General features: G+C 40.0%; 2 protein-coding genes and 1 long non-coding RNA gene across 8 annotated transcripts in view; 1 reads left to right on the top strand and 2 right to left on the bottom strand.

Moving 5' to 3' along the window:
- Nucleotides 1-13204, top strand: part of FKBP9 (FKBP prolyl isomerase 9) — a 33407-nt gene extending 20203 nt beyond the window's left edge. Inside the window, exons 6-10 of the mRNA XM_090050222.1 lie at nt 1135-1280; nt 2840-3026; nt 5861-6006; nt 8251-8414; nt 10219-13204. Of these exons, the coding sequence (XP_089906348.1) occupies nt 1135-1280; nt 2840-3026; nt 5861-6006; nt 8251-8414; nt 10219-10401 (826 nt within the window). The 3' untranslated portion in view covers nt 10402-13204. The remainder of the gene's footprint in view (nt 1-1134; nt 1281-2839; nt 3027-5860; nt 6007-8250; nt 8415-10218) is intronic.
- On the bottom strand, nt 257-5852 carry LOC149864534 (uncharacterized). The gene is made up of 2 exons (XR_016442759.1): nt 4946-5852; nt 257-661 (listed from the first exon to the last, which is right to left on the bottom strand). It is a non-coding gene; the product is annotated as an uncharacterized LOC149864534 (long non-coding RNA).
- A 2456-nt stretch (nt 13205-15660) lies between the features above and the next one.
- Nucleotides 15661-26912, bottom strand: part of NT5C3A (5'-nucleotidase, cytosolic IIIA) — a 45649-nt gene continuing 34397 nt past the window's right edge. For all 6 annotated transcript variants that reach the window (XM_090050229.1, XM_090050224.1, XM_090050228.1 and 3 more), the window contains 8 exons: nt 24870-24968; nt 24358-24427; nt 23807-23853; nt 23372-23457; nt 21985-22074; nt 18029-18191; nt 17305-17505; nt 15661-16442 (listed from right to left, as the gene is read on the bottom strand). In XM_090050229.1, the coding sequence (XP_089906355.1) occupies nt 16341-16442; nt 17305-17505; nt 18029-18191; nt 21985-22074; nt 23372-23457; nt 23807-23853; nt 24358-24427; nt 24870-24968 (858 nt within the window). In that variant the 3' untranslated portion in view covers nt 15661-16340. The remainder of the gene's footprint in view (nt 16443-17304; nt 17506-18028; nt 18192-21984; nt 22075-23371; nt 23458-23806; nt 23854-24357; nt 24428-24869; nt 24969-26912) is intronic.

Genomic DNA, 26912 nt, shown 5'->3' with positions numbered 1-26912 from the left:
TTAATTTCTTGCAGGAGTTGCATGTAAGGACATTAGCTAATACATACTAGAACAATTGGACCAATCAGATTTTGAAATTCATTAGTCACCCAAAATAATGTAAAGCATGTAAAAGCCTTGCAGTCAGCCAGGGGAGAATTTTTCCTGCTGGCTGGTAGGTGTACCAGGACTGAAGCTAATAGGTGTTAGGGGAGGCCTGGAATTATTATGTTTGTTTGTTTGTTTGTTTTGTTTGTTTGTGCCGCCCCCCCCCCCCCCCCCCCCCCCCCCCCGCTACCGCCATTTAGGGCAATAGTAAGGTTGCAGAACTGTTCATAGGCAGCTCATACCTTAGAGTGGTGCCTAGAGTTCCTTAAATTATACCAGCGGCTACATTGGCTCTATCTGAGCCAGAATACCAAAAGTGTATTTTTGCATTCCTTCTCTGGCTATACTTGCAAGTACAATCTCTAATAAGGACAATGCATAATGCTATCCTGCATGATATGTTTGCCCTGCTGAGTTACAGATGTTGGGTCTGATTCTTGAGGTGGATATTTATTACTCATGTTTCCTTGATGCTGCCTTGTGGGAGATGACTCATTTTTCCATTCCTCGAAGAGAAGTGATTTATTGATTTCAGATGGCAGTAGGTCCAGATATTATTAGGCTTTGGCTTTTGCTACAAAATGAGATAATATGAAGAAAGCTTGCTGAAAATGGAGTCAAAACTTGCTTATAAAAATATGCATTACAGCAGTGGTAGAGGATTATTAAGGAATCTTTTTAACACAGAAAACTGTTTAGCTTAATATGCCCAACCTGAAAGGAGTGATTGGAGGTATTTCTTGATGTTAAATATTCTCTATTCATATCCAGTTGAGATGCATTTGCAAATTGGCGGCTTTTCAGTTGTGATTTAATCAGAACAAATACTCAGTATTTAATATTGAGAAGTTATGGGCCAGATGACTTGTACAACATGGTTTCTTTGGGTTTCTCAAGTAGCAGAAAAAAACAACTGTGAATCTTGCTTTAACTGTTATAAAATTATGGCACAAAACCATTTTAGGCTTTCAAGTTTGACATAGCACTGAATAAACTAACAGATGTGAATGCTGCTGAAGTCTCATTAAAGCAAAATATTTTCTATAGCTATTCCCGGAATCATACGTATGACACCTATATTGGGAAAGGCTATGTGATTGCTGGGATGGATGAAGGCTTGCTAGGTGTATGCATTGGTGAAAAGAGAAGAGTAATAATTCCTCCTCACCTTGGATATGGGGAGGAAGGAAGAGGTGAGCTGAGCTTTTATTTTTGTATAATATTTTGTAAGTAGAAGTGCTGCCCTTGGCTGTCTAGCACAAATAGATCTAATTAATCTCTAAAATGTCTCTTTCTTTTCATATTCAAAATATTTTTTTAAATTTTAATGTAGGGCTTGGTGAGTATACAACTGGCAAGATTATACCCAACCTTTGAGATCTTGTAGCTTCAGTTGTCTGGCTGGTGACATGAGAAGCATTTGAGTAATCAGTGGTTCAGACAAATAGATGTACCTGGAGCCCCTTTCCTATGTATATCTGAGTAAACTCTATGCTAAAGGAATTCAGTATATAAAGCCTTTCTTCTATAACCACAGGTTTGGTGGACACCTAAATCACCTCTGTAAACAGTGGATGAATGGATGCATGTAACAGCAAACTGTGTGTGTGTATGTATAATATACAATTAAAATATTATTGTGGAAATTCACTAGCCTCTTGGAAAAGTTCTGGTAGAGGGTAGATGTATCAATCCCTCTAGCTAATCACAATGGTCTCCTTTGAGTTTCTAAAACATCCTTTCCAGCAACCGTTATTTTCAGTAACGAATTTTGTTTTAGAAATGTTCTGTATTTAAAAACACAGGGCTCTTATACATGTGCAGTGAGGCTGCTCCAATGCACTGTAATTATAGTGCATTGGAATAGACTTGATTGATTGATTCTGCTGAAGCGTGGTAATTACCGCAGTCCAGCAGACTCCAGTGTCATGTGTATCAGCGTCCCTGCATTGAAAAATGATGGTGGCGGTACTTTTAAAGTTTGTTCGACGAGCTTTAGCTAAAGTGCCCCCACCGCCATTTTTTAGCGTGGGGATGCTGATACATGCGATGCTCTGGGTGCTTTAATGAGAATGACTAGGAGCCAGACTAATTAAAGCACCTCCATGCCTCCCAAAGCACTAAGTGCCCACAGATTTCACTTTGCTGAATGGGATTTGGACAGCATGGCAAAGAAAACCTTTGTTAATTGATGCATATGTCATTGGTAATACAATCACACAATTCTCTGACTGGGGGGAAAGCCAGTGTTTGATGGCAGGACTTTTTCAAGCTGTTTTACCCTTCTAATGGTGTTTTTTCCATCTAGAAGTATCTAGGCAGAACAATGCTGAAGAATGCCATTGTGATGTTTTATTAAAATATGTTGTTGCTTTAATAGTGACGTGTTGCATGAGGCAGCACTTTAAGTGGTTAAGTTGGCCAAAAAAACCGTAAGCTTCTAGATTCACTTCACCCCATTTTAAAATACTGAATTATGAAAATACTTTCTTAATTCTGGAGATGATTCTTTACTTAGACCTTTTATTTTTATGTATTTTTAAGCTTCTTGCATTGAATACACCTTGTATCAATGCTGTACACAGAGGTGATTTAAATGCTTTAAACCCAAGAGTTGTAAACCGAAACAAAGAGGAGAAATGCTGTTTTTTAGTGTTTGCAACATTTTACTTATTTACACTTTGTTTAGTGCTTGGTACTATTTTCCTGTCTATGTGCAGTTTGTTTCCTAACATAACTGTTTCCTATTTAGGGAAGATTCCAGGATCGGCAGTGCTGGTTTTTGACATCCATGTGATTGATTTCCATAACCCTTCAGACTCTGTCAGCATTACTACTCGCTACAAACCTACCAACTGCACAGTTCTGAGTAAGAGAGGGGATTACCTGAAATATCATTATAATGCCTCGCTTTTGGATGGCACTTTGCTGGACTCAACGTAAGTGCATCAGTTGGCATATTGAACATTCCACATCATGCCAAAAACATGACTTACAGTGAACATTATACAAAGAAGTAAGAATTTTTGGAGATGAAAAAGCATAACAGTAATGTTAAAATACTCATAATAACCTGATGGGCATTTTTGTTTTTCTTGTTTGGTTGCCTATTGTTCATATGTAATCTTTCCCGAAAAAGAAAAGAAATGAGTAAGCCAGGCAGTCATGGGTTGAGTAGGGAGCTGAGAATGACATAAAAAAAAAAAAAAAAGGGACCATCAAGAAGAACATAGAAATTGTCAGCCTAATAATGGACCCGATGCGTATGAATTATAGGGTGGCTACACCACAGTCTCTGCTGAAACTGCAGTGCAGTGTAATTATATTTGTGCTAACTTTAAAATTGCTAAGTCAGACTACACGCAGCAGTCTAGCTGTGCCAACGCACAGCTCAGTGTGGGGTAGCTGGACCCAAGTACTTACCCAGTTGCTAGCTCAAGTATATCTGCTACACTGCAATCGTAGCAGAGATTGCACTATAGCTAGGCTTGGTGGAATTAAATTCTTATTTTTTAATAATTTTGAGAGACAACGTCAGTATTTTTAAGCATTTCTTTGATTTTTATCACTTAAATTTTTCAGGATTGTATGATATTAGGGGTGTGGGGGCAGACAACTTATTAATGACAAAGAACTACTGTAGAACTGCAGCCAGCTGATTGGCAGAACTGCCATCAGTCCCAGCTCCACTCACTAGTAGCTGCCTCGTCTGCTTGTCGCTTCCTTTTCCTTTGTTCCCAGTCCCCTGGGGTTTCTGGGAGTTGCAGTCCAAACTACAGTCAGTAGAGTTCTGAAGGACTGCTTCCCCTGTCATCACACACTCCATCAGCCATCATTTTTCTTATGTTCCCTTTTCTATAAATTTTGATTATTAATGATGGAAATATCTTTTTCATTGGTCTGCGAGGTGTGAGGTGAAACTGGCATTTATCAATGTCTACTGATTAAACGTGGAATCCTGTCAAGCCTAACTACAGCATAGATTGTTTGTTTCATTAGCTTTTATTGGAATCAAGACATTCCTGGAAGAAACTATTGGATTATGGTTGGGCCGGATTGGAGGGTTCTGACCACGCTCCACTTCCATCTCAATGCAGAAACAGTGGGATGGTGTGGGGAATGACAGGCTGGTGACCCTTGCTTCTCTTCCCCAGAAGAACAGCTGCATCTCTTTGCCTGACAGACCTGATCCCTCTTGAGTGGTTTTGCTTCCTTTTGTGGCACAACTTAGGTTATTTTCACTCAGTGAAACATGGTTTGAATTGATCTGAAGTACAGCATATACCAGAGGTGACCAGCCTTTTCACTGCAGGCTGGATGAGCAGTACCACGTATGTCTGTGAGCTGGATGTGGTCTGTGGACCTTATCTGGTGTGTGAGGCCAACCCAGCCAAGGCCCAATCCCTTTGTGTTGCGATTAGAAATTTGGCAGTGTTAATTACCACTGCTCCCCCGCTGCCAAATTTCTGGACCTGTGAGGAGCTCTGCAGGCTGGATGACCTATGGGTCCACAGGCCAGAGCTGACCTGGAGGCTGGGGGTTGAGCACCCCTGGCATATACAAACAGTGTTATGTATTTGGTTTTTATTCTCATCTTTTGAATAGAATTAGTAGTAAAATGATCTTTTATTTATTTATTTTTGGGGGTTATGTGGGGAAGGGCTGTTTCTTAGCAGAGTGTTAACACAGTCCATGGTTTCAGCAGTATATACCGTAACATGCAAAGTTGAAAATCTGACTGAGTACTTCTGTGGTACCCATGGCTGTAGTATCTTACAATATGTGCCCTTGCAAGGTAGGAATGTCCTGTTCTTACTTTCCAGATATGGGACTACGAAGTAGAAAGTCTGTGACTTACCCGAAGAAATTGGGTGGAGTGGAAACTTGACTCTGTATCTCCCAAGTCCTGGGCAAGGGCTTTTACCACTTCTGTGCTGTATAGAGGTTCTGTCTTGCTGTCACACAACCAAGCTAAAAAATAACAACAGAAAAATTGACAGCAAAAAGGTGCTGCAGTGAGGAATGCAAGCAAAAACCCTAAGTCTGTACACTTCATTTTTAGAATTATGATGTGTATTTGACAGTTTATCATTTCACAAAAGACATTTTAGAAATTAGACCAATAGCAAGACACAGCTTCTACAACTAAAAAGTTAATAAGATTCTTAGGAATGATAAAGATCTCCAAATTGTCCTGAGATTAAAAAACTCAAGCTGGGATTTTCAGTGGAACATAGACTAGTTAAATGCCCAAATCCCATTTAATTCCAATGGCAGTTTTGTGTCATACTATAAGCTTTTCTAAAAATCCCAGCCTCATTTAGCTAAAGGGACAGTTGATATCAGCAAGCTTAATCATATACTCAGGGCTTTACAGAACTTGGCCTGTCGCTTAAAAAGCTGTGCGTCTATGTGAAACGAGACAAAATTCCGTTATTTTGAAGGGCAAAATACTTTGGAATTTGAGTGGGAGGACTGAAATAAACACCAGTGATAAACCTGATGAATTGAAGATATCTGTGCAAAGGGTTGGATAAGAAGAACCTTAAGATTTCCTTCTACTGTTATAAAACCAGGGTGTGGGCTCATTCCCCATTGATGACTGAGGTGTCTACGTGATGGAGACTGTAGTTAATGAAGCAGCAGCATACTTGATTGCTTGGAAGGTCATAGCATTTGGGCTAAGCATATTCTGGCTATGAGGAGTCTTTTATGTGGAAATTGTATAACTGAGTAGCAGTTCGGAAGTAGTGAAAGTTCTATATTTTCTCAGGCTTAATATTGGCAAAACATACAACATAGTTCTGGGATCTGGCCAGGTTGTACTGGGGATGGACATGGGTCTTCGAGATATGTGTGTTGGAGAAAGACGAAGAGTTGTTATTCCACCCCATCTTGGTTATGGAGAACATGGAGTTGGTAAGTAAATGAAATCTAGTACTCCATCAGTGGCTGAACTGTGACTGATATGAGTCTTGCTTTTTATTATGAATATATTTTGGACAGGAAGGTAGAAAGTTAAAAAGTGCAAATATTCAAGAACTTCTTTGTATTTCTTAAAATTATTTAATAGTTCTAAAGCATTGTCTTTTTGGAGCTATTCTGTGTATAACTTGTAGTCTTTAACAAACATATGTCTGACTGGAATAAACTTTCTACCTTTTATAATAACGGCCTTGAAAATGAGAGATCTTTGGCCATTATACTGATTATCCTAGCACATTTACTGAGCACTTGCAAGTTGTCAGGAATGTTGCTTTGTAGTAATGGAATGATGTAGGCACTAGGGCACGGATCTTCAGAGGTTCCTAATAGGGGTGGACGAAGTGGGCCCTATTCAATTCAGATTTGGCCCAAATTGGGGACAGTGTTTCAATTCGTTGATTCGGATCACTGTCCCTGATTCGATTTCGGCTGAATCCGAAGATATGATGCTGATTTGGAGAATTAGCAATTTGGCCATAGACACAGCTTTAAATGTTTTTTCTACATATCCTGAGGTAGCAGGAGTGGCTTGTGAATGCTGGGGCGGATGGAGTGTCCCACAGCAGTGCGGGGGGGGGGGGGTGGCCTTCCATGTGCTTGGCGGCGAACCCGGAACTGGACTGGAAGTACTTCCGGTCCGCTTCTGGGTCTGCCAGGGAGTGTGCTGTGCGGCCCCCCATGCCTTCCTCGCTCAGCAGTTGGCTGCAGGGGGACCCCAGGTGCCCATGCCCTGCCCCCCCCAGACCCAGGAGGCACCAGTCGCTGGAGGGGGTCCTCCTGCACGCTCCCCGGCAGACCTGGAAGTGGACTGGAAGTGCTTCTGGTCCACCTCCAGGTCTGCTGCCAAGTGCACTGGGATGCCCACTGGACTCCTGTGGGACACTTCATCTGCTCTAGCATCACAGCATTCACAAGCCCCTGCTACCTAGAGGTATGCAGAAAAAACATTTAAATCTATCTCTATGTCCGAATCTCCAACTCTTTCTGAATCTCTCTGAATTGACTCGGAGGGTTCAGATTTGATTTGGAGAGATGAAAGGGTCCTCTGATTCAATTCAGATTCAGAGATTGGCCAAATCTCAAACCAGATCTCTGCTGAATTGAATCAGGGCCCAAAGCTTTGCACAGCCCTAGCTTTTAAGCATCACTCAGTGGGCGTGTCTACCTGAGATGCTAACTACACAGTAGACTAGTTCTACTGCAGATTAGCTTGTCATGAAAAAATGTGCTAACGTGCAGTAGAATTAGTTTACATTAATATCACTTAAAAAGCTGGTGCTAATGCGCAGTAGCATCAATTATGGCACATTTATTTAGTACCCGTTATTACCTGGGTAACATTTTATACTTAATAGGAAACTTACTATTGCACGTAGAAAATGTAAAAAAGAGAAAATTGGAACTACAAAAAGCCTTTAGGCTAATATGGGCAAAGAGTAAAATAGAAAACATGGAGGTATTTTTACTCATTAATATAAGGCATTTATAGAGGCTCAGTTTTTCACTATTAGTAAGCTATATTTCTTTGAGAAGAAGCACCTGCCATCTTACCATGAGTATACTGTCCAGGTTAGAATATTCATTTGTATTTTGCTCCATAATCTTGTAGACTAAACATGAGTTGTTAATTCTGTATCTGGCCATGTAGTTACTCCTGCATGCATGGGTCTTGTAAGTGAGACTGTATGTGTGGGGGAGAGTGTATTTGCAGGATTGATACTTCAGGTTAAAATGAAAGTTGCCAATAAAGAATTACAAAATTATTACTTCTATTTCAGGGAAGTTCAGTTCCTAATATGGGGACAGTTAGTGACCTGTAAAATTAAAAGAACTTGAGCAATGTCCACAGTAATTTTAATAAACATTGTGTTGATAACCTCTTGTGTTTGTTATGACATGTCATGTTACATTTGTTACCTGTGTCCCTGGGTTGGGACACATACATCTCATATGACCAGAGTATTGGGTGTTCTTTGGCTGCTTAACCCCAGTGTGGTGTTCATCCATATGGCCTGATCCAATACCCACTTAAAGACTTCCATTAATTTCAGTGGATTTTGGATTGGACCCAAAACTACTCTAAGTAATGGAGAAAGTTTAATTGTGAGAAAATAGACATTTTTACCCATAGCCACATAATTGAAAAGTAATGCTTCCCTTTGCTGTGTGTTGTCACAGAAGGAGAAGTGCCTGGTAGTGCTGTATTAGTTTTCGACATTGAATTGCTGGAACTAGTGTCTGGTTTACCTGAAGGCTACATGTTTATATGGAATGATGAAGTCTCACCCAATCTCTTTGAAGAAATCGACCAGGATAATAATGGGGAGGTTCTTTTGGAAGAGGTAAGGTTTTTCAGGTTGTAAAAATATTTTGCATAATTTCCCTTAATTTCACCATCTCAAAACTCAGGGGATAGATCAGTGGTTTTCAGACTTCCTGAAGTCATGGGACCCTTTCATGTCACTTGCTGGTGCAGAACCTCTCCCCCTATCCTGCAGACTGACATGGAGCCAGGCAGCTTGGCCTGGCAGTGGCAGCACAGGGCCTCCTGGCTTGCTCCACCATTATCTCCACTGTCTTGCAGAACCGTGGTGATGACTTATTGTGGGTCCCAGGCTTCCGGTTTGAAAACCACTGACCTAACTCACCTGTCCCAGAGGTGCCAAACTTACCTGCATCCTCAAGCTGGATCTGGACTTCAGGGCTCCACGTGGGCTGGATCTACATCTGACAGTAGCGGTGGGGCAAGTGGCAGCAAGGGGAGTGGTGGTGCAGGGATTACTGTAGCTGTTGCTCGCTCTTCGTCACTGACATGCATGCCTATTGGGGCTCGGCAGCAGGGAATTCTGCGGCAGGCCCTAACCCAAATACCTAGCCCTTCTAAGAGGCCTGTAGGCTGGGTGAAACGGCTCCGTGGATGAATTCAGTGCATGGGTTGTATGGTTGACACCCTGAGCCACAGACTGGTCAGCCACCATATCTTTATGGTGTTTATCCATTTTACAGTATGTTCACTAATAAATTTAATGGAAAGCTGACATTTTAAATTAAGCCACATTTTAATTGAAGGGGGACAAATAGAACAAAATGGCCTTTCAGATTATGGAAAGGCAGATGGTTAAAATGATAATAAATTCCCTGTTTCCTCTTTCTTATCTCTCTCTCTTTCCTCTTCACTTTCCTGTGAGCCTTGCACCGTACAGAATTGAATGGGAAGGAAAAGGCTTATGTACTAAATGTACCAAAACCCTTCTGATCTGCAGAAGGTGTGATGGATGATTTGTGGAGACTTTGAGCTGAGCCAAAAAGTTGTTTTTAAAAAAAACTGTCAAAAGCTGAAGTTCAGTCTGAAATATTTGCTGTTGTTACAAATAGCATCAGAGAGTATATAAGAACCGAAATAAGAGTATATGGACTGAGTAATTTTTTAATTTGTGTTTGACAGCATTTTAGGTTTAGCAAATTAGTTTCCCTCCCTTGTGTCTCTTCTGATAACAGGAGGGGTGGGGGGGGGGGGCGTTCTTTTTAAAGAAAATTTGATAGGGCAGCTAAAAGTCCATTGGGGAATTCAGGTACAGGTAACTATTTTTAATATTTTCAGATTATTTGAATCTTGGTCGATCTTAAGTCATCTTTCAGCAGCACAATGGTTTCATTCTCTCTGCTGACTGGTGTCAGGTTTCATACAGATTCTGGAGGGTTTTTTACCTCAGTGAAAATCTTAATGCAAAGAGCTTTCTATATAAACAAAACAAAGCTGCTTCCTTTTCATTCAGATCTATTCTTAAAATGCTTATGTAAGGCCTTTCCATAATGTGACCTACTTTTAACCTATGTAAGGTTATGGAGTGTAATCCTGGAACCATTGAAGCAAATGACAAAACTCCTATTGAGTTCAGTGGAGCAGTGTTGACCTCGTCTGTCTGGTCTATTTAGTCCAACATAGATTGTAAGCTCCTTAAGGGTAGTAGTGCTTTTTATGTGCTCTTTTCTGTCTGTTTTCCCCCCCCACATCTGTGTTCAGGACACTGCCAGTTGAGCAACGGACTGATTGTCTAAAATAAATAGACTTGTAAAATATCTATTATTAAATTTATTTGGTGATTTCACCGTGCTTTTTCCTTCTTCTCCCCTCTCTCTCTCTAGTTCTCAGAATACATTCAAGCTCAAGTCAATTCTGGCAAAGGGAAACTAGCTCCTGGTTTTGACTTCGAAATGATTGTTAAAAATATGTTCGCAAATCAGGATCGAAATGGAGATGGCAAGATTTTAGCTGATGAATTCAAACTGAAAGACCAAGAGTCCAGAGAAGAACATGATGAACTGTAACACTAAGCCAGAAAGAATTGCAAGCCGACCTACTGTTGGAAGATCCATGAAGTGTGTTTGTGTTTGAAAGGATAGTGTTTGGACAGTGTGCGTGCGTGAGTGTGTGCGTGCATTGTGAATTGTTGCATAAAGTAAAAGGTTTTTAGTTTAAATCTGTAGTCCTATTAAAACAAGCATTAAGTGCCTCATCATGAAACTTATAAACTGATTTAAGAGTATGCTGCCAAACATGGTTTTGTGAACCATATGGTTAATTTTTAGGTTTAAGGATCACAGTTCATTTTGAATGATATGCTTCTTTTGGATGGATGAAAAATAGAAAACATACAGGGTGCTTTTTTTTTTTTTTTTTTTTTTCAACTTTTGTATTTAAAATCTCTCTACAGGTCCATAAAATGGAAAACAAAACAAAACAGAGCATGCCCCATTAAAGTACCTGCTAAAGAACAAACTTGCTATCGGAGAGCAACTGTAGTTCTTTTAGAAAGCGTGTAAATTTTTCAATAAGTAAATCTCTTGATAGTCTGAAGCAGGAACTATGATTTGCTGATTACAATCAAATATTAGACGTGCCAATCAAATTTCTGGCAAGCTGTGAATAAAATGAAACGGGGTTAACTTGTGACCACTTGTGTGATGATGAGTCTCATTGTCTGTAATATGTTTGCTACATTCCTATATTTTATTTAATTAGTGCAGTTGACTCTCATTGGAAGACTGTTAAAGCACTGGCTAAGATGAATACTAAGGCCCAGGCAATCACCTATTTGGACCTGTATATGAGACAATCTGTAAAATATACCAAATTGTAAGAGAGAGATGTCCTAGAAAGTGGCATGAGTATAAGTCAACAGAGAATACCTTTTGAAGACCACAAATATATACTGTACAACACTGTCAGGAAGGTACAAATAGGGTTGTTGTTGTTGTGTTCGTTGAATGCTTTTTAGGTTCCTGCTTTCCTTGATGTGTACATAAATGGTTTTGAATGACCTGAGACACTCCTTTTGAAAACTGCTGTTTTTAAATGAAAACATTTTGTATTGGCTTTTGAAACAGTTGTAAGAGAAAATGCCTTTAACTTTTTTTGGTGTTTTGATATGTGCTGAATAGTTAATTTTTTTTTGTTACATAAAATTATGATCAACTCAAGATTGTGAGATTGTGGGGTGTTTTTTTTTCTGATGGGCGGAGGACTGACTTGATAATGTTGAGATCTATTATCGTAGGTTCTCTTATATACGCACTCTCTGTACGACTGATAAGTGCTATACACTAGATAACATGAATCTGTGTATTTCAGAACTTGAACTGAAGCCCTTAAGAGAAAAATCACTCTAGACAGAGACTGGTTAAGAAAAATACCTGAACACGATTAACTGTACAAGAAAATATTTCTGTCTTGGACTTCATGCTAACAGTTAAATGAGACTTCGGCCATTCAGGAATTCTCTAAACTCAGTATCGCATATCACCATGAGCTGTGGCTGTTCACAACATGGTTTTTGGAGAAGAGGGGACTAAATAGTTGTCTCCTTGGCCATATAACAAAATTGTTTTTTATTTACCTAAGGTATACCGTTTCATTCCCAAGACTAGGGAATGCCTTGTTAGTGAAGTTTTATGGTGCCAGCCTGGCTGTGTAGCATTTGAAATTGCCAGCTCGGAAACGGTCAAGATTTCCTTGTTCTAATTTATCTATGGGCTAATGTTAGTTTTTTACTGTCAGACAGAAGCACAAAGGGGTTTGTTGAGATCTCATTATTAGGGACCTACCCAATTCATGGAGGCTGCTTCCAAATTTCACAGCCCTGGTGCAGTGTTGGAGTGCGGTTGGTTCTTGTTCCCTGCCCCCTCCTCCGCCTCCCCCCCCCCCCACCTCTGATTGGCTAAGGCCTCCTGGAAATCCCGCCTCTCCCTGAGATTCACAGATGGCCACCTGTTAATTTCCGGGGGGGGGGGGAGTCCTGGGGCCCCCCTGGCCACCTGTAATCTCTGGGGAGGGGCAGGACTTCCAAGTTTTCTTAGCCAATCTCCTTCCCCTCCCCCCCTCCCCTTCCATCCCCGTGCTTCAGGGTGCCAGGGCTTCCCACCCTTTTCTGTTTGCAGTTGCCTTCCTCCCTGCCTGCTAGGAGTCTTTTCCCACTTTTCCAGTCCCCATTCTTTTTTGCAAGGGCTGGGATTTTTCATGGGGGATCTACCAAATTGACAGTTTCTGTGAAAACTGTGAAATTCTAAATTTGGTAGGTCCCTACTCATTATCCAAGTTATCCTTCAGAAGCATTATTTTTTCACCAAAGCAGTGTTCTGGAGACTTTTTTTTCTTCAGGGATGTTGCATTGAGATTAGTTCAGAATCAAGGAAGAAGCAAATTGATCACTAGCATTTCTAGTCCAAGTGCATTGCTTTGGGAATATGGTGGAAAACAAGCCTTTGCATCTTCAAAGCTGCAGGACCCTTCTAGAAAACAGGGCATACTGGGACTTCATGAACACCTTTCTTTCTAGTACTGGTATTTTGTATACAGAGACATACAGCTAGGAAGTTAGTGAACAGAGAGGTAAGTGAATCTCTTTTGTAAGATTGGATAACTTAAGCTTGACTTTTTTTGTACCCCCTCACTAGTTTGTGCTGTATTGAAATATTCATTAGTTGTTTTGAATGGAAAATAATTTTTCATTGTGTTTTTCAATACTTTGCCTAAGGCATTGGGTACCGCTAATATTTAGATTAAAAAATGTTTTTGATTTAAAACAGTGTTATTCTCCAAAGCACTAATGGAATAAAGTTATATGCCAAGATGCGTACTTGTTTGATTCTAGTATTTACCATATATAACATGTAAGTGTGCTTAATATGACTTTTTCATGGTATGACAGACATTTTTGGCTGTATGCTCATTAACATCTTTTAACATTGAAAAAGGTAAAGTTTTTTTTTTTTTTTTTTTTTGCTGCTGTAACATTTTATATGTATATTTGTCAGATTCAAAACATATCAGGGAAATCCGCCAATTCAGGCTTCCTTTCCAATGTTATTCAAGAAACAGACATGCTGAATTCATGACCAGTTCCTGGGGCAAGTTTCTCATTTTAGTAAGTTCATCTTTTCCCCCCCGTATTTTTTTTTTTTTTATTGCTTAGGAGTGTATTCTGTTGTATTCCTAGGAATATGGGAACACTGAAGTAGCCTGAAATACCTGGTTAGGAGGAAGAAGCAGCTTTAAACAGATGAAGGTCTCAAATAATAAACCTGGATGTGTGCCACAGATAAGAAGTGAATTTGAATTTGGGGGGAAACATAGTGATCAGTAAGTACAAGGCACTTTCCATTCCTTACCCTAAATTAAGCAAAAAACCTTGTATTTTGAGGACTCGGGGAATGTTTGTGCTGTTTTTGTTATTCAAGCAGGAGCTGCCTATACTCTAATGTAGTGAGGTGAATTTAACTTGGGTAGCTTATCAGTTGTGATGTAGTTGGAGACCCATATCCATAATCTATCATGAAGATATCATCTGACCCTTAATTACACCAAAACGGTCACAAAAAGTCTAGATGTATTCAAGAAAGGTTTTGACCATAGTGAAGTAACAATTTTCTTCCTACATTAAGTGTGTGATGTTTGGCTTCCCTGGGACTGTGAGGTTTGGGGATGAATTAACACTGTGAGGCAAATGGATGGGCTCATATGGAACTCTGAAATAACTTTGGACGGGAATTTGGAGTGATCATGGCAGTAACCCTGCCTTAAGGAAATACTGCATAAGGTGAACTGGATCCTCCCTTGCCTTAATATAGCGGTGTAGATCTCCTGATATCCCCAGTGCTTAAAGGCAGGATTATCTAATTGCTGCTGATATGGCTGTAGTATGTGCTGCTCTATCCAAGACATTTTACACAGTGGAAATGCAGGTTCTCTTTCACTTTTTATTGATTTTAATTCTGCCTGGAAACTGAAACCACCTGATCCAGTGTAAATGTGGGTAGAAACACATCTGGAAGATGGATGATAAACAGACTTCATGTTTAAATAAGTCTAGTTTTGTGTGGGTACACCCCTGCTCCACCCCCCACCTTTGTTTCAGGAAGCTCTTGCTGTTTGGACTTTTTCTGAACATTTCTCCTGAGAGTGCCTGGTGTTTGATAATAATAGAACTACTCATTTGGAAGGGATTTGGTAGTAGAAGGCCCAAAGAACTGGAACTAGCAATTATTTCAGGTGTCTAAATCCAAAATTTAATTCTTAAGCACCCCTCCTCAGCTGTTCCTGCAAGCCTGGAGATGCCCAAGTTTTTGCTGGCTAAGTTCCCTAGGCTTCTAAATGTCCCCTGTTGTGTGTGCCCAAGGCCATGTAGCTTTGAGCTAACTCATACCTAAACCTCATTAAAATTCACAGACTAAATATTCACCTATCTTCCCACAACATACGGTCATAAAATCCAGCCCAGTGCCATGACAGCAATACTCTGGTTAAGTGTGTCTGTATGTATGTGTATATGTGTATGTGTGTGTATGTATGTATAAAAAAAAAAAAAAAAGGGCAATGCTCCTTTTCCATTTTAAGCAAAAGATATAGCTGAGTTGCTTATTTATCTTCAGGAGACAGTTTGTAGCCTAAGTTGAGATGTAATGCTAAGATGATTGGTTTCTAGAACACTGTTCAGTACTGTGTCCTGTTCCTAAATGATAAAAACCCTCTGATGCTTCAAAAGAAGCAGTTTTAAACTCAGAGCTGTTTCTCTCAAACTCAGAGCATTTCTTCTCAGACTGAGAAACTTTAGAGGAAGAGGGTGTGCACCTAGTCCATGAACTAAATAGCTGTAAGGTGTGTAGGTAGTGATTTCCAAAGTCATGAGTGCAGAGATGCTGACATACTGCAAGGCTTCTGCCTCCCTGCTAAGAATGAAAAAAGGGATTGAGGGAGATGTGCTCTGCCCATCAACCCTCTTAACCAGAGAGGTGCACAGGGCCATCTACATAAGATGGTCCACTGCCACAGCTAGCCAAAAGAACCTTATGTTAGGTATATATTGCAAGAGTAAAACCCAAGCAGATCATTTCTGAAAACTCCCAACTTTTTTTTTTCGTCCTCCTGATGCACAGAAAATGTTTAACTCAGAAGGATTTGTATAGAACTCTTAACAGCACCACTATCAAACTAAGATTGGCTTATGGTGTTGTTAAGCAGTTACCCTTTCATAAGTGTTCATACTGGGGGATGCTGTGGATTACCTGTACAAAATAAAGGACTGAGTGGGCTGAAAGGGTGACCATTGTATTGCCTTGTAAAAATATTCTTGTTACAAGTACAAAGAAACTTCCTGTGACGCAAATATAATATTGATTACACCGAAGTATAATTCTCCCATTCAACATAGAGGATAAACAAAGTATAGAATACTTTTAACATGAGAGAGAACTCTGTTTATGGCATCTTATTGCATCTGTACTATCATATTTACCACAAGAAAATATCTATTATGAAAACTATACTGTGAACATTAGTGCAACTGTGATTGGAGCATAACTGTCTCCTATGCCAAGAGACAGGGCAGAAGTGTGAAAGGCAATGTGAATCCATGCTTGCTATTTAGGTACTCACAGGGTGCTTAGATTTTCACAGAATTTGTTTTGAAAACACCTCACTTGCATAATTCAGCAAAAATAAATTGTAACTTCCTCTACGTAGTATAGTTCATCATGTCCAGAAAAGGGTAACCCTTAGCTATTAAAGCAGCAGGTGAGTGTGTGGTCGCATGGAGTAGTAAAGGAGCTTCTCACTGACAATGGACACTGTATATTAGTTCAACTATCAAATGATGATGAAAACTTTTAAGCTACAGAAGTCCAGAAAACAGTATAATGTGTGCACGTCTAAAACAACAGGTGCTCTTTTCTATCCAGCTGTCCTATTTAGAGCGGAGTGACTTGAATGCAGTTCACAGAATTTTCTGTAGGATGGAGTTGGCCACATCCAATGATTCATCTTTCACCAAAACAATATCATAAGAGTCCATGTATTTTTCCAGAAGTTCATCAACCTAATTATTAGAATGAATGAAAGGAAAACCCTGTTAATAGCAGTTAATGCAGAAAAATCCACCCGTTATAAAGTCAATTCCACATCACCAAAGCTTTTCACCAGTATTCAAGGTGTAGTAACTATTGTCACTACTTACTACATTGAGTCTTAAGTTCCTTTGGTCATGTAAATTGAACTAGGAAAAAAACTGAGCACATGTGTACATTCTACTCTGCAAGGTGTTTAGTATATATTTAGCCCAGACCACTCTCAAAACTTCATGCAGTATGAGGTTGTGAATGAGTCACAAAATCAGAATGAAACTTCTCTCTGCTTCCTGAAATGCAAAGGCTGTGGAATTCAGGACAGATTTTTACTTTTACAGATTTATGAAAAGGAAGCATTTTACTCTATATGTAAGTGGTTTACTTTTCCATCTGGGGTGCTACATCTAAAATGAAATGTTTTAAATTTGCAATCACAGTCTTGAATCCTTCTTCAAAGAATGATTATAACAGCCTATTTATTGCCTGCAAGACTGTGATTTTGCTTAAACATTTGATGCTAGACAAAGGGAAAAGATAGCATTTTAAGAGAGACTGAACCACCTGCAGCCTGTAACTTTTGTATTCTAAGACATTTCATGCAGGAGTTTTAATACAGGTGATGCTAAAGTGAGGAAAGTTCAGCTTTGCTTTCAGAAGTCATGAGTGAAAAAAATAATAGAGAAACAAAACACACAAAGTGTTTTCAGCTTTGAAATACACTTGGAACTTGGAAGATGCTCACGGCAGTCTTTGATTTTATAATGTGTTATTAAAATGTTTTTGCAATTAGAAGGAAAGCCTAATCTAAATTGACCAATATATAAAACTACTTACTTTATCATTTAGATAGCCAATCTTAAGAATGTGTTCAACATTTGCTACTCCATCAGCCATACTCAAGTCTCCTTGGGAATCCCCCAGCAATATGATGTTGCTATTGTCCTTTAACTGTTTGAAGTACTCTGTGTTCTTCAAGGCACCATCATGCTTGTTGTAAACATGAATCAATTCTCCTTTGAATCCTTTTAATACACCCTAATAAACAAATTCTGAAGTTATTTTTGATTTCTATGTGAGCAAAGTAATTTCAGGGTGGTATTTGTGTGTGTATATGTATATATGTATATGTGTGTGTATATATATGTATATATATATATTTTTTTTTTTAGATAATTTTATCTTGTGCAAATATTCAGCCTTTTAATTCTTGTAAGCTTTAAGCAAGATTTGTTACTTTTGGATCAGAACACAAAGTCATTGCTAAAGACTAGATTGAGAGTTGGTGATCTGCCCTGCCTGGAGGCATTGCAACACTTCTGGGATGCTCTTGGAGTAGCAACACAAGAGAAACTAATTTAGTCACACTAAATTACAGTCTACCACCTTTCTTTGCTTACTGCTTAGGAAAATAACTCCTTATACAATGGTAGTTTTCCAAACAGCGGGGTAGTTGTCTGCATCCACTGCAGTTAGAGATGCCTTTATGCTGTATTATGTGTAGTGGGTCCTCTATCCCTCTCCCAAATCCTTTGAACTCAAAGTAATATTTCATACTCACGTTCTCATCAAAATCCATGAAGTTAGAAACTACTTTGACATTAGAATGGTAAACACCAGCTTGATGGATGACTTCCTCAAGAATGTCTCCAATCCCAGCAGAAAATATGAATACAGGGATATTATGTTCATTTAGCTTATCAAAAAAGTTCTCATATCCTTCCCTGCAAAACACAATGTAAATAACAGCTAAGTAATATGTAAAGAGAGCCTATAGGGAATGTCATGTTTCAGTTTTCCCTTAGTATTTTCACTGTACTTCTAAGGGCAGCAGGATTCATTATCACTTACATAACACAAGACATAAAAGAGCACTTCAAGTAATTCCTGCTTTAAGCTCATTTTCATGTTGAGCTACAGCATATTCTTTAGGCCAGTAGTCCCCAACCTTTTTAAGCAGGAGGTCACCTTTGGCATTTAAAAGCAACCCAAGATCTACTGTGCACTGTCACCACTGCCACCTCCCCTTCCCCTGCCCAGCAGGTAAATCTGTGGGGACACAAGGTGGGGGGGGGAGGGCCTCCTGTGGCACTGTCCTTCACAGTAGGGGCCTCAAACTAGACCCTGCCCCATCGACTGACTTGCTGGGCTGGGGCATGTGTGTACATGCATGCGGGCACTCAGCCCCCCACCCCACCCCATGGGTCGACTCCAAGAGGCTCTGAGATCTACCAGTGGATCAAGAACCACTGGTTGGTGACCACTGCTTTAGACATCTGTATCATGAGGAATCTACCTTATTTTTTAGGTAAGTTTATCCAGCAATTAAGGTATACAAATGAACACAGTTGTTTTTGGGGGGTGGGGGCACTGCAAGCCCCACTGAGGAAGCATGGAAAAGAGGGGGAGGCACATGACAGCTGAATTAAGCCCTGCCTTGCTGTCATTGGGTCCAGGTCTGGATTCAGATCCAGCTTGTAAGGAGCCCCATAGTCTAGATATGGTCCAGATCTTGCCTGAGAGCCCAGGTTAGCTTGGTACCCCTGTTTTAAATTAACTGATGACTTTTAGTCTCTTCCTGTAAGCCAGGGTTTCCAAATATTAAATAATTATTTAGCTCTTCTAATAGTTTTCAATTTGTCAACATCAAAACCAGAACTAATGGTTACCATTCAGTAATGGTTCAAATAATGCGGTGTCAAGAGACAGCATCTCTTTTTCTAGTATATAATTCAGGTGGTGTATGCTATTCAGATATCTGTTTTTGCTTGCCTGCTTATCAGGATAAGGCTTTGTAGCATTATGTTAAACTAGCTAACTGGCTGTCAAGAATGGGGGTGGGGAGCAGGGACAGATGCAGCAGCAGGGGAAGGGGAGGAGTGGGCCTTGGCCCATTGCAGGGGGAGGACCAGGCCCTAGGGTGGGGAGAAGCTGGGCTGTCACGGGAGGAAGAAGGGAAAGGCAGCAAGCCTGGGCCAACCCAGTGACAGCGGTGGGGGGGGAATGCGAGGAGCTTGGGGTCAACAGGTAGGGGCCTGAGGGAGGGAAGGAAGAGACCACCTCCTCTCCTCCCATGCCAGGCCAGGGGTTGGACTGCTACTGTGTTAGGCTCCGGTGGCCTCACCCCCCCCCTTGCAGGGAGCCGGGCTCCTGGTCTCACCCCCAGCTCTGTTGCCACTGCCTCCAGGGAGCAGGGTGGGGAGGGCAAGGCCAGCTGTACTCCACCCCCCACTCCATCCTGCATCCCTGCCATCATGGTGGCACTCTGCCATGCCATCTCCTATCTGACTGCTGCACAGTGGAATCGCATCCTATGCGAGGGTTAGGTTCTAAAGTCAGCGCGTAAGGCGAAAATCGCATATAGTCAAAATTACCCTTGAAAATCCCTTAGATTGCCCTTCCTGCCGGGCTTCGGAGCCAAGAAGCTGCTGCTGCTGCTGCAGAGGCCAAACAAGGCAGACATGGCGTCGCACAGCCCGTACATGCAGTGCAACACCTGTACCTACTACAGGGCGGCAGGGGACAACCTGCTGCTGCTCCTCCGCACATCCTTGCCACTGTCAGGCACTTTCCGCGTGCACTCCTCACCCCTCTCATCCTCTGCCACCTCATCCTGCCAGGGCAGTTGGCTGAGCGTGAGTGAGCTGCCGCCCCCCAGCCATGCTGGCACATGCAGGCAGTACCACACGGCGCCGCACGCAGAACCATGCGGCACATAGTACCATGCGTGCCCCGGCCAGCACCCAGGGGCCAGCCCCAGCAGCCAAGCACATATAGTTGAATTTGCATAAGTTAAATGCGCATATGATGCGACTCCACTGTATTCACATTCTGGCTGTTTCAGTCAGCCAGTCAGAGCACGAATAAAGCATTATGGACAGAGACACAGACGGAGAGATTAAGGCTTTTATAATATTAGAATAGTCACGTAAACTCCCATAATGATTTGTTAATAAAATCACTGACATACTTGCAGTTCATATGGATTTAGTCGCTTCATATACAGGATTTTTTTTCCTTTGTGGCATCATGTAAATTTTACGAATTTAGGTTTTTTTGTTTAAATAGTGTCTTTTGGGAATGCCAAGTGCTAATAAGAATGATTTATATGCCTGGTATTTTGGTTGCATAGCTGCAAATGAACTAATTCTTTAAGTTATATTGTACACAAGTGCTTTATAAAGGGGGTTGTTAAGCAACATACTGAACTGGCTCCATAAGAATGGCACTAAGATCTGGGCTGTTACATATGCTTTACTATTTCCTATAATCTCAGTCAAACTATTTGAACTTTGCTAGACTGCTGAACTTTCAAATTAACGATCAACAATCCTTTGCATGTACTTCCAAAGATAGCATGTTATAACTCACGTTTGGAGTGTCTTTTCTGGGACTGTAACTGGTTTATGTGGCTAAAAAACAAAATTTATCATCTACATCTATTGTTTTAGTTTGAAACAAGGCAGGCATGCAGTATGTGAGTATCTTCAAAAGTCATGTCTTAATCTAAGATTTGTTTGCATTTAGAACTCTTTTCTGATGCAACATTTAAAAACAATATTGAGAACCTCAAGTAGTAATAAGTCCAGAATGTTTTGAGACTTATATCTTTAAAAATGTAACAGGAAGCCTTTTTGGTTTCTTGTTTAGAAAAATACATCCATAAAAAAACCTGAAAGATTAAAGTATATTTGGGGCCAAGAGGCTAGCTTTGTCCTTAGAGGCAGAGCAATGTTCTAGTGGTTCCAAAATATAAAGACATATCAACATTGTCTTAGTGCCAGTTCTGTTTGTATATAAATATTTAGATATAAAATCTTGTGACTTTATACATAAGGAACTTGTAAAGAGCATATATCTAAATGCATCTATTTCTGTGGTGCTTTTGAAAAAAAATTACTCCGAGAAGCTTAGCTGCAAGCAAATTTTATAGGAATGAAAACTGTATAAAATGCCACTTACTGACTGAGGCCATGGACACACGTGTAGATGTTCATACTGCCAGAAACACCTAAAAAATAGCCGAACCGCTTTCTGAAAGATCTGCACCCTTTGGTATCGTGTGCTAAGTGACCTTTATAGGGCAGGAGGAGGGGAGGGAGAGCAGATCAGACAGACAGCGAGCAGGGACTCCAGCTCTTCAGCCCCTCGAGAGCACTGCTGCTATAGATTTTTTCAGACATTCTAAAGTACTTTGTGGGAGGACAGGGGAGGCACAGGTCTGAACTGTGCTCAAGTGCTATAAATTGGAGCAAGAGTTGGGACCTTTTAAATACATGGCTGTTCATATCCTAATACAGTAAAAATGTGTAGCTTCAGATGTATTTAAAATAAGTAATGCTCATATTTGACACATTTTCAGTTGCAGAATGTCCACAGAGGAGATGCAACTATTAATTAAATTTGACAAACTTTTTTTTTTTTTATAAGAACTGAAATGCAAAGTTTTCCTGAACTATGACTAGTAACACAACAGCAATAGCATAGCATCCATGGAAACGCATAAAAGAATCTTACTTCAGCATAACATCAGATTCCCTCACGATTTCTGCAAACTTATCCTTTTGTAAGCCTTGTTCAATGAGCAAAGTATGAGATTTATTGTACCTAGAATTCAAGAGAGATGTGTCAAATTTGACATAAAGATTACAAGATTCACCCCTTAATTCACATTTCATTCTCCTCACGCATGAAACACAGGGCATGCTTCTGGTTTCATTGTGTTCATTATCTGAGCACACGGGAATGCTTAAAAAATACTCCTACTGCAAGATTATGATTAAACATGGAGAATGATGCTTAATCTTTCAAATTATAATATTTGCTAGCATAGCACACATGACCTTTACTCACAAAATAGCCCTCCAAAACTGGGGTTCTTTCTTAAGCAGGGAATCTGATTTCTGCACTAGAACTGGAGCATAGGGAGGCTGTATGGCTGGTGGGGCTGTCTCCTTTCCCATCAGTGGGAGAAGGGGTTGAGTGTAGTAGTCTGCAGCATCACAGTTATTTTGGCTTTTGGTCAAAAGGTGCTGCTAATTTGGCAAAAACTGTAGTTTTTGCTTTAGTAGTGATGGTTAGGATTCAGGCCTGGCTGTAAATTTTTTTTCTTTATTCTGCTTTCCTAAAACAAGATACATGTCTTATTTCAGGACATGGGATGTATAATAAAATAGTCAGTCAAATTCTTTCTTTTGCTTATCAGTGGACTGAATTCTGAGGGGGACAAGCTAGGATCTTAAAGTAGGGCTGGAAGGGACCTTATAGGGTCATCTAGCCCAACCCTCTGGCTCCAGGTAGGACCATCCCTGACTAAACTATCCTAGTGAGGTGTCTGTCTAACCTGTGCTTGAAGACTTCCAAGGATGGAGATTCTACACTTTCTCTAGGTGGCCTGTTCCGGTGCTTGACCACCCTCATAATTCAAACGTTCCTCCTAACTTCCAACCTAAATTCCCCCTGCTAAAGCATGAGACGAGCTCTTACTCATGTTCCCTATGGCCACAGAGAAAAGCCCCTCTCAATCCTTTCTGTAACTGCCCTTCAGATATGTGAAGACTTATCAAATCCCCCCTCGGTTTTTCTCTTCTCCAGATTAAATAACCCTAGCTCTTTTGGCCTTTCCTCCTAAGCCTTGCCTTCAAAGCCACCAGTAATATTTGTTGCTCTGTGCTGAAGTCTCCCCAAACTGTTTATGTCCTTCTTGAAGTATGGGTCCCAAAACTGGACACAATTTATATGCTATTCAGCTTGCTTCAAGTGAGAAGCAACAGTAAAAATCTGTTTTGTGCTACAATTCTTAAAAAGATAAGTTTGGTTAAGTCCATTAGCATCAGGCTGACTGTAGTCCAGAAGCTTATTTTAGAAACCTAAATTAAGTCTTAACAAAGCAAAGCAAACTTACCATTCCACCATGTAAGGGTACTTTTCTTCAATGGAAAGATTAGGGTCAATTTCAATAGCATAGTATGTTTCTTTCAGTTGTAATAACTGCAAAGAAAAACCAGAAGTTAACATCTAAATTATAAAGAGCACTTCAATGTTTTATTCCATGCATGATTTTCATGTTTTGATCTTAGAGGAAAGAACTGTACATTCTGTCGAACCAGGTTTTATACTATTGTCAAAAGTAGAAATCAGTATTTGTATTATTCTACAGCAGCGACTAAAGATTTGGGTGAAATTTTTACTCCACTGAAGTCCTATTAACTTTGATGAAAGCAAAATTTCATTCCTTGTCTCTTACAACACAGTCTGGATGAAATCCCAACAAGACTGAGAGCCATGAACTCTATCAAGTCTGTACAAATTATCAATAGCTAATGCATCTTTTTGTTACCTTTTTCCGACATTCCTCTGTGATGAGTTTACAGTTGTCAATAATATCTGAAAATATGATTAAAAAGTTAAATGTTTTAGGGAAGAGATGTATTTTGGCTTCTGTTATGCCAAATCAGCAACACATTTCTCACCCCTTTTCATACCAATGACTAGCATGCATCCAGTTAAAGGTTGTGATAGTGTAGTTAAAAAGACTTCTAACCTAGGATTTCCATTACAAAAGCGTATGAAGTTATTTGTAAGCCTGATACTTTTAGCAGCCGTTGTTCATTAGAACATCAAATTTCTTCTCTGTCTTAGAGAATAACATGTAAAGTCTGTTATCTGACTCCCATAAGTATCGTATTTCACTGTGGCTTGTGGCTGAATTTAGGTTTGATTACCTTGCTATTTACTCAGAACTAATAAGCATATTAACCTCCGCTTTTGGCCTGAGCAGATCAAACAGATGACTAACTCTCATTTTACCTCACACTAGTGAAAGAGAAATTAGAAAAGCCCATGTGTTTCACTTTTTAACAATTACCCACTTCGTATAAAAATACTTACTATGACATGTTGGGCATCTTTTTCCATTGTAGGAAAACCTACTTAAAGTCATATCAAAGTCTGTAATTATCTAAAAGGACGGGGAAAAAAACAAGGTTTTAAAATACTGAAGCACGATTAAAAAAAATAATAGGATTCTCAGTGATAATTTGCAGGACAGTACATCCTCTTAGAACAGGCTTCTTAAAAAGCTTACTGAAAGTTATTAAAGAGTATTATCCATGTAGAACGGCCTTTTTCTGTATCCCATCATAAAAAGTTGACTTTTAGTACTCACGGTCAAAATATCTCCTGAAATAAACCGCATTAATATGGCTCATTAATTAATGACATTAATGGAACATGATTGAGAATTCAGGCGGCTTACCGAAATAATTAACACATCTCTCAGCTTCAAAGAGTTAGTCAGACTTGGCTCCTATTATGTACCCTTTCATTTTCAGGCCTCAGGAAAACAAAGTAAGACTGGAATTTATTTTTACTTGCACATATTTTTGTACTTCACATTTTACCTGAAGTTTGGCAGCTCCACCTTTGATGAGGCCACAGATAATTTCCTCTACTCGTCCAGGGTCCTTGATATGGACAGTCTTTTTCTGAAACTCTGGCATCTATAAATAATAGAGCAGAGAAGGAAATAAGAATTAATAAAAATACAGAGACATAGTGGACTCAGTTGCTAACATTAAAGTAGAAGTACTACATATAAACATTGCAGCATGCCAAGTCACACTGTTTCTTATCAGTGCCCCCGTACAGATTGGGGAGAACTGGAAAAAGAAATACACAATCTGCTTTTGTCTTTGTCAGTACTGCTTCCAACATGTTTTTCCCTTAATTTACCTTAAATCAGGTAGCCTACCCTTTACAATGTCCTCTCGTTCTGCATCAGCTGGAAAGCAGTGTGATGGAGAGGAGGCAAGCTGAAGGCAGCATGTCCATTATTGTGGTTTCTGTAGGATGCTTGATGGTATGTAGAGCTAAGCATGTGCTATGCAAGTGCTCATATACCCCATGATCACAGCTTTTAGTTGATCCTTAGACCTACAGTACACTGATATCAGAGAAGCTGGCATCAGAGACCATCTTCATCGTGGTATGGGTTGTATGCAAGACCTTGCTGCTTTCCCATTATATACATAGGCTAATAATTTTTGAAAGTTAAGGAACACTGGATGATCTGAGTAACTGAACTTCCAACCTGTTTAATTTAAAAGTTAGGAGCGTTAGGGGTGGGGGAAGGGATAGCTTTGCTTCAATACTTTTATTGTACTTTAACTCTCCAAAGTCAGGTCACCTAATATTTTCATGTGCTATTATATCAATGATGCAGGTATGTGGATTGCCTACATATATTCAGACTAAACCAGCTTCAAATGATACAATTTTCTTCCATTAAAGTGTATAACAATGTAGATATAGATATACAAACAAAACATTTTTGCCTACCTCCCAGTTTATCCACATTAAGTTTTCACAGTACCTTACGGCTGGCATACTTTAAAGTAAGACACATTCCAATGTAAGTGCTAAAAGAAAGAACCTGCTTACATTACAACCATTTCCAAATATAGACAATGTAAGGGCTGCCTCCCCCACTCCTATCTGGGTGTATATTATGAAAAGGAATAAACTTTGAACATTTGTGGGTTGTCTCTGCTTGCTGGTAATAAATTTATGCTTATGGAAGACAAATTACTGTAATAATTCCAGCCTTGTGGTGGTAAACAAAAATGCTGTACTCAGTTGCACTGGCACCAAACTAAGGGAGTAGCAGAAGTGACAATGCTTGGTACTTATTTTTAGTTTGTGAATTCATAGTTCGCTTGCCAGAACTAAATTCCCTCTTCTGGGCAACACTCCTATGCACCATTTAATTGTGCAGTGAAACCTCTGCATCCAAGCCCTTCTTCTGTACATGAGTGTTGGTGAAGGGATTATAGGATGCAGCTGGCCACAGCTAAGTCATTATTCAAACTTGTGCCTGCTACATTATCTTTGCAGCAATACACTATAAAAATTGTGTTTTTTAAACAATGAGTTTTGATTCTGAAGAAAACTGATAGGGCGACCAAAATCACTCTTACATAGCGAGCAGTCACCACACTGTCGCATCACGCTGTCATTCCTTCCTACTCTGGACACTTAATACATCACCGACTGCATCTCTATCAAGAGCTGTTCAAAGCCTTTCAAGCATATGTGCAATTCGATTTTCTTCATGAAGACTATTACAACTTATTTCAGTCCGATAAGCGGTCCTCTGATATACTGTCACAGTATGATCGATGTGTACGGATATTAACTGTTAGATTGAAACTTATCTTTTATTCTCAAACTTTACAGGTCATAAGACATTGGGTGCAGGGTCCTTTTGGCCAAAGTGCTTCCCCCTGCCACTTGCATTCTAAAACCTGAACAGTCTAAATCAAATGGTAGGGGGTATCTCTGATGGCTCCTAGGAGCTTCTTATCCCTGCGGTGGGAAAGGTCTTTTCTTTCTTCTCCATGCCATCCCTTCTGTCCCAATCTGCACCAGTGTTGTCCTTTTGTTCT

This window comes from Crocodylus siamensis, chromosome 5 (assembly GCF_052110815.1).
Source record: "Crocodylus siamensis isolate JL-2025a chromosome 5, ASM5211081v1, whole genome shotgun sequence".
Classification (NCBI taxonomy): Eukaryota; Metazoa; Chordata; order Crocodylia; family Crocodylidae; genus Crocodylus; species Crocodylus siamensis.
This window is presented reverse-complemented; position numbering and strand designations above follow the sequence as displayed.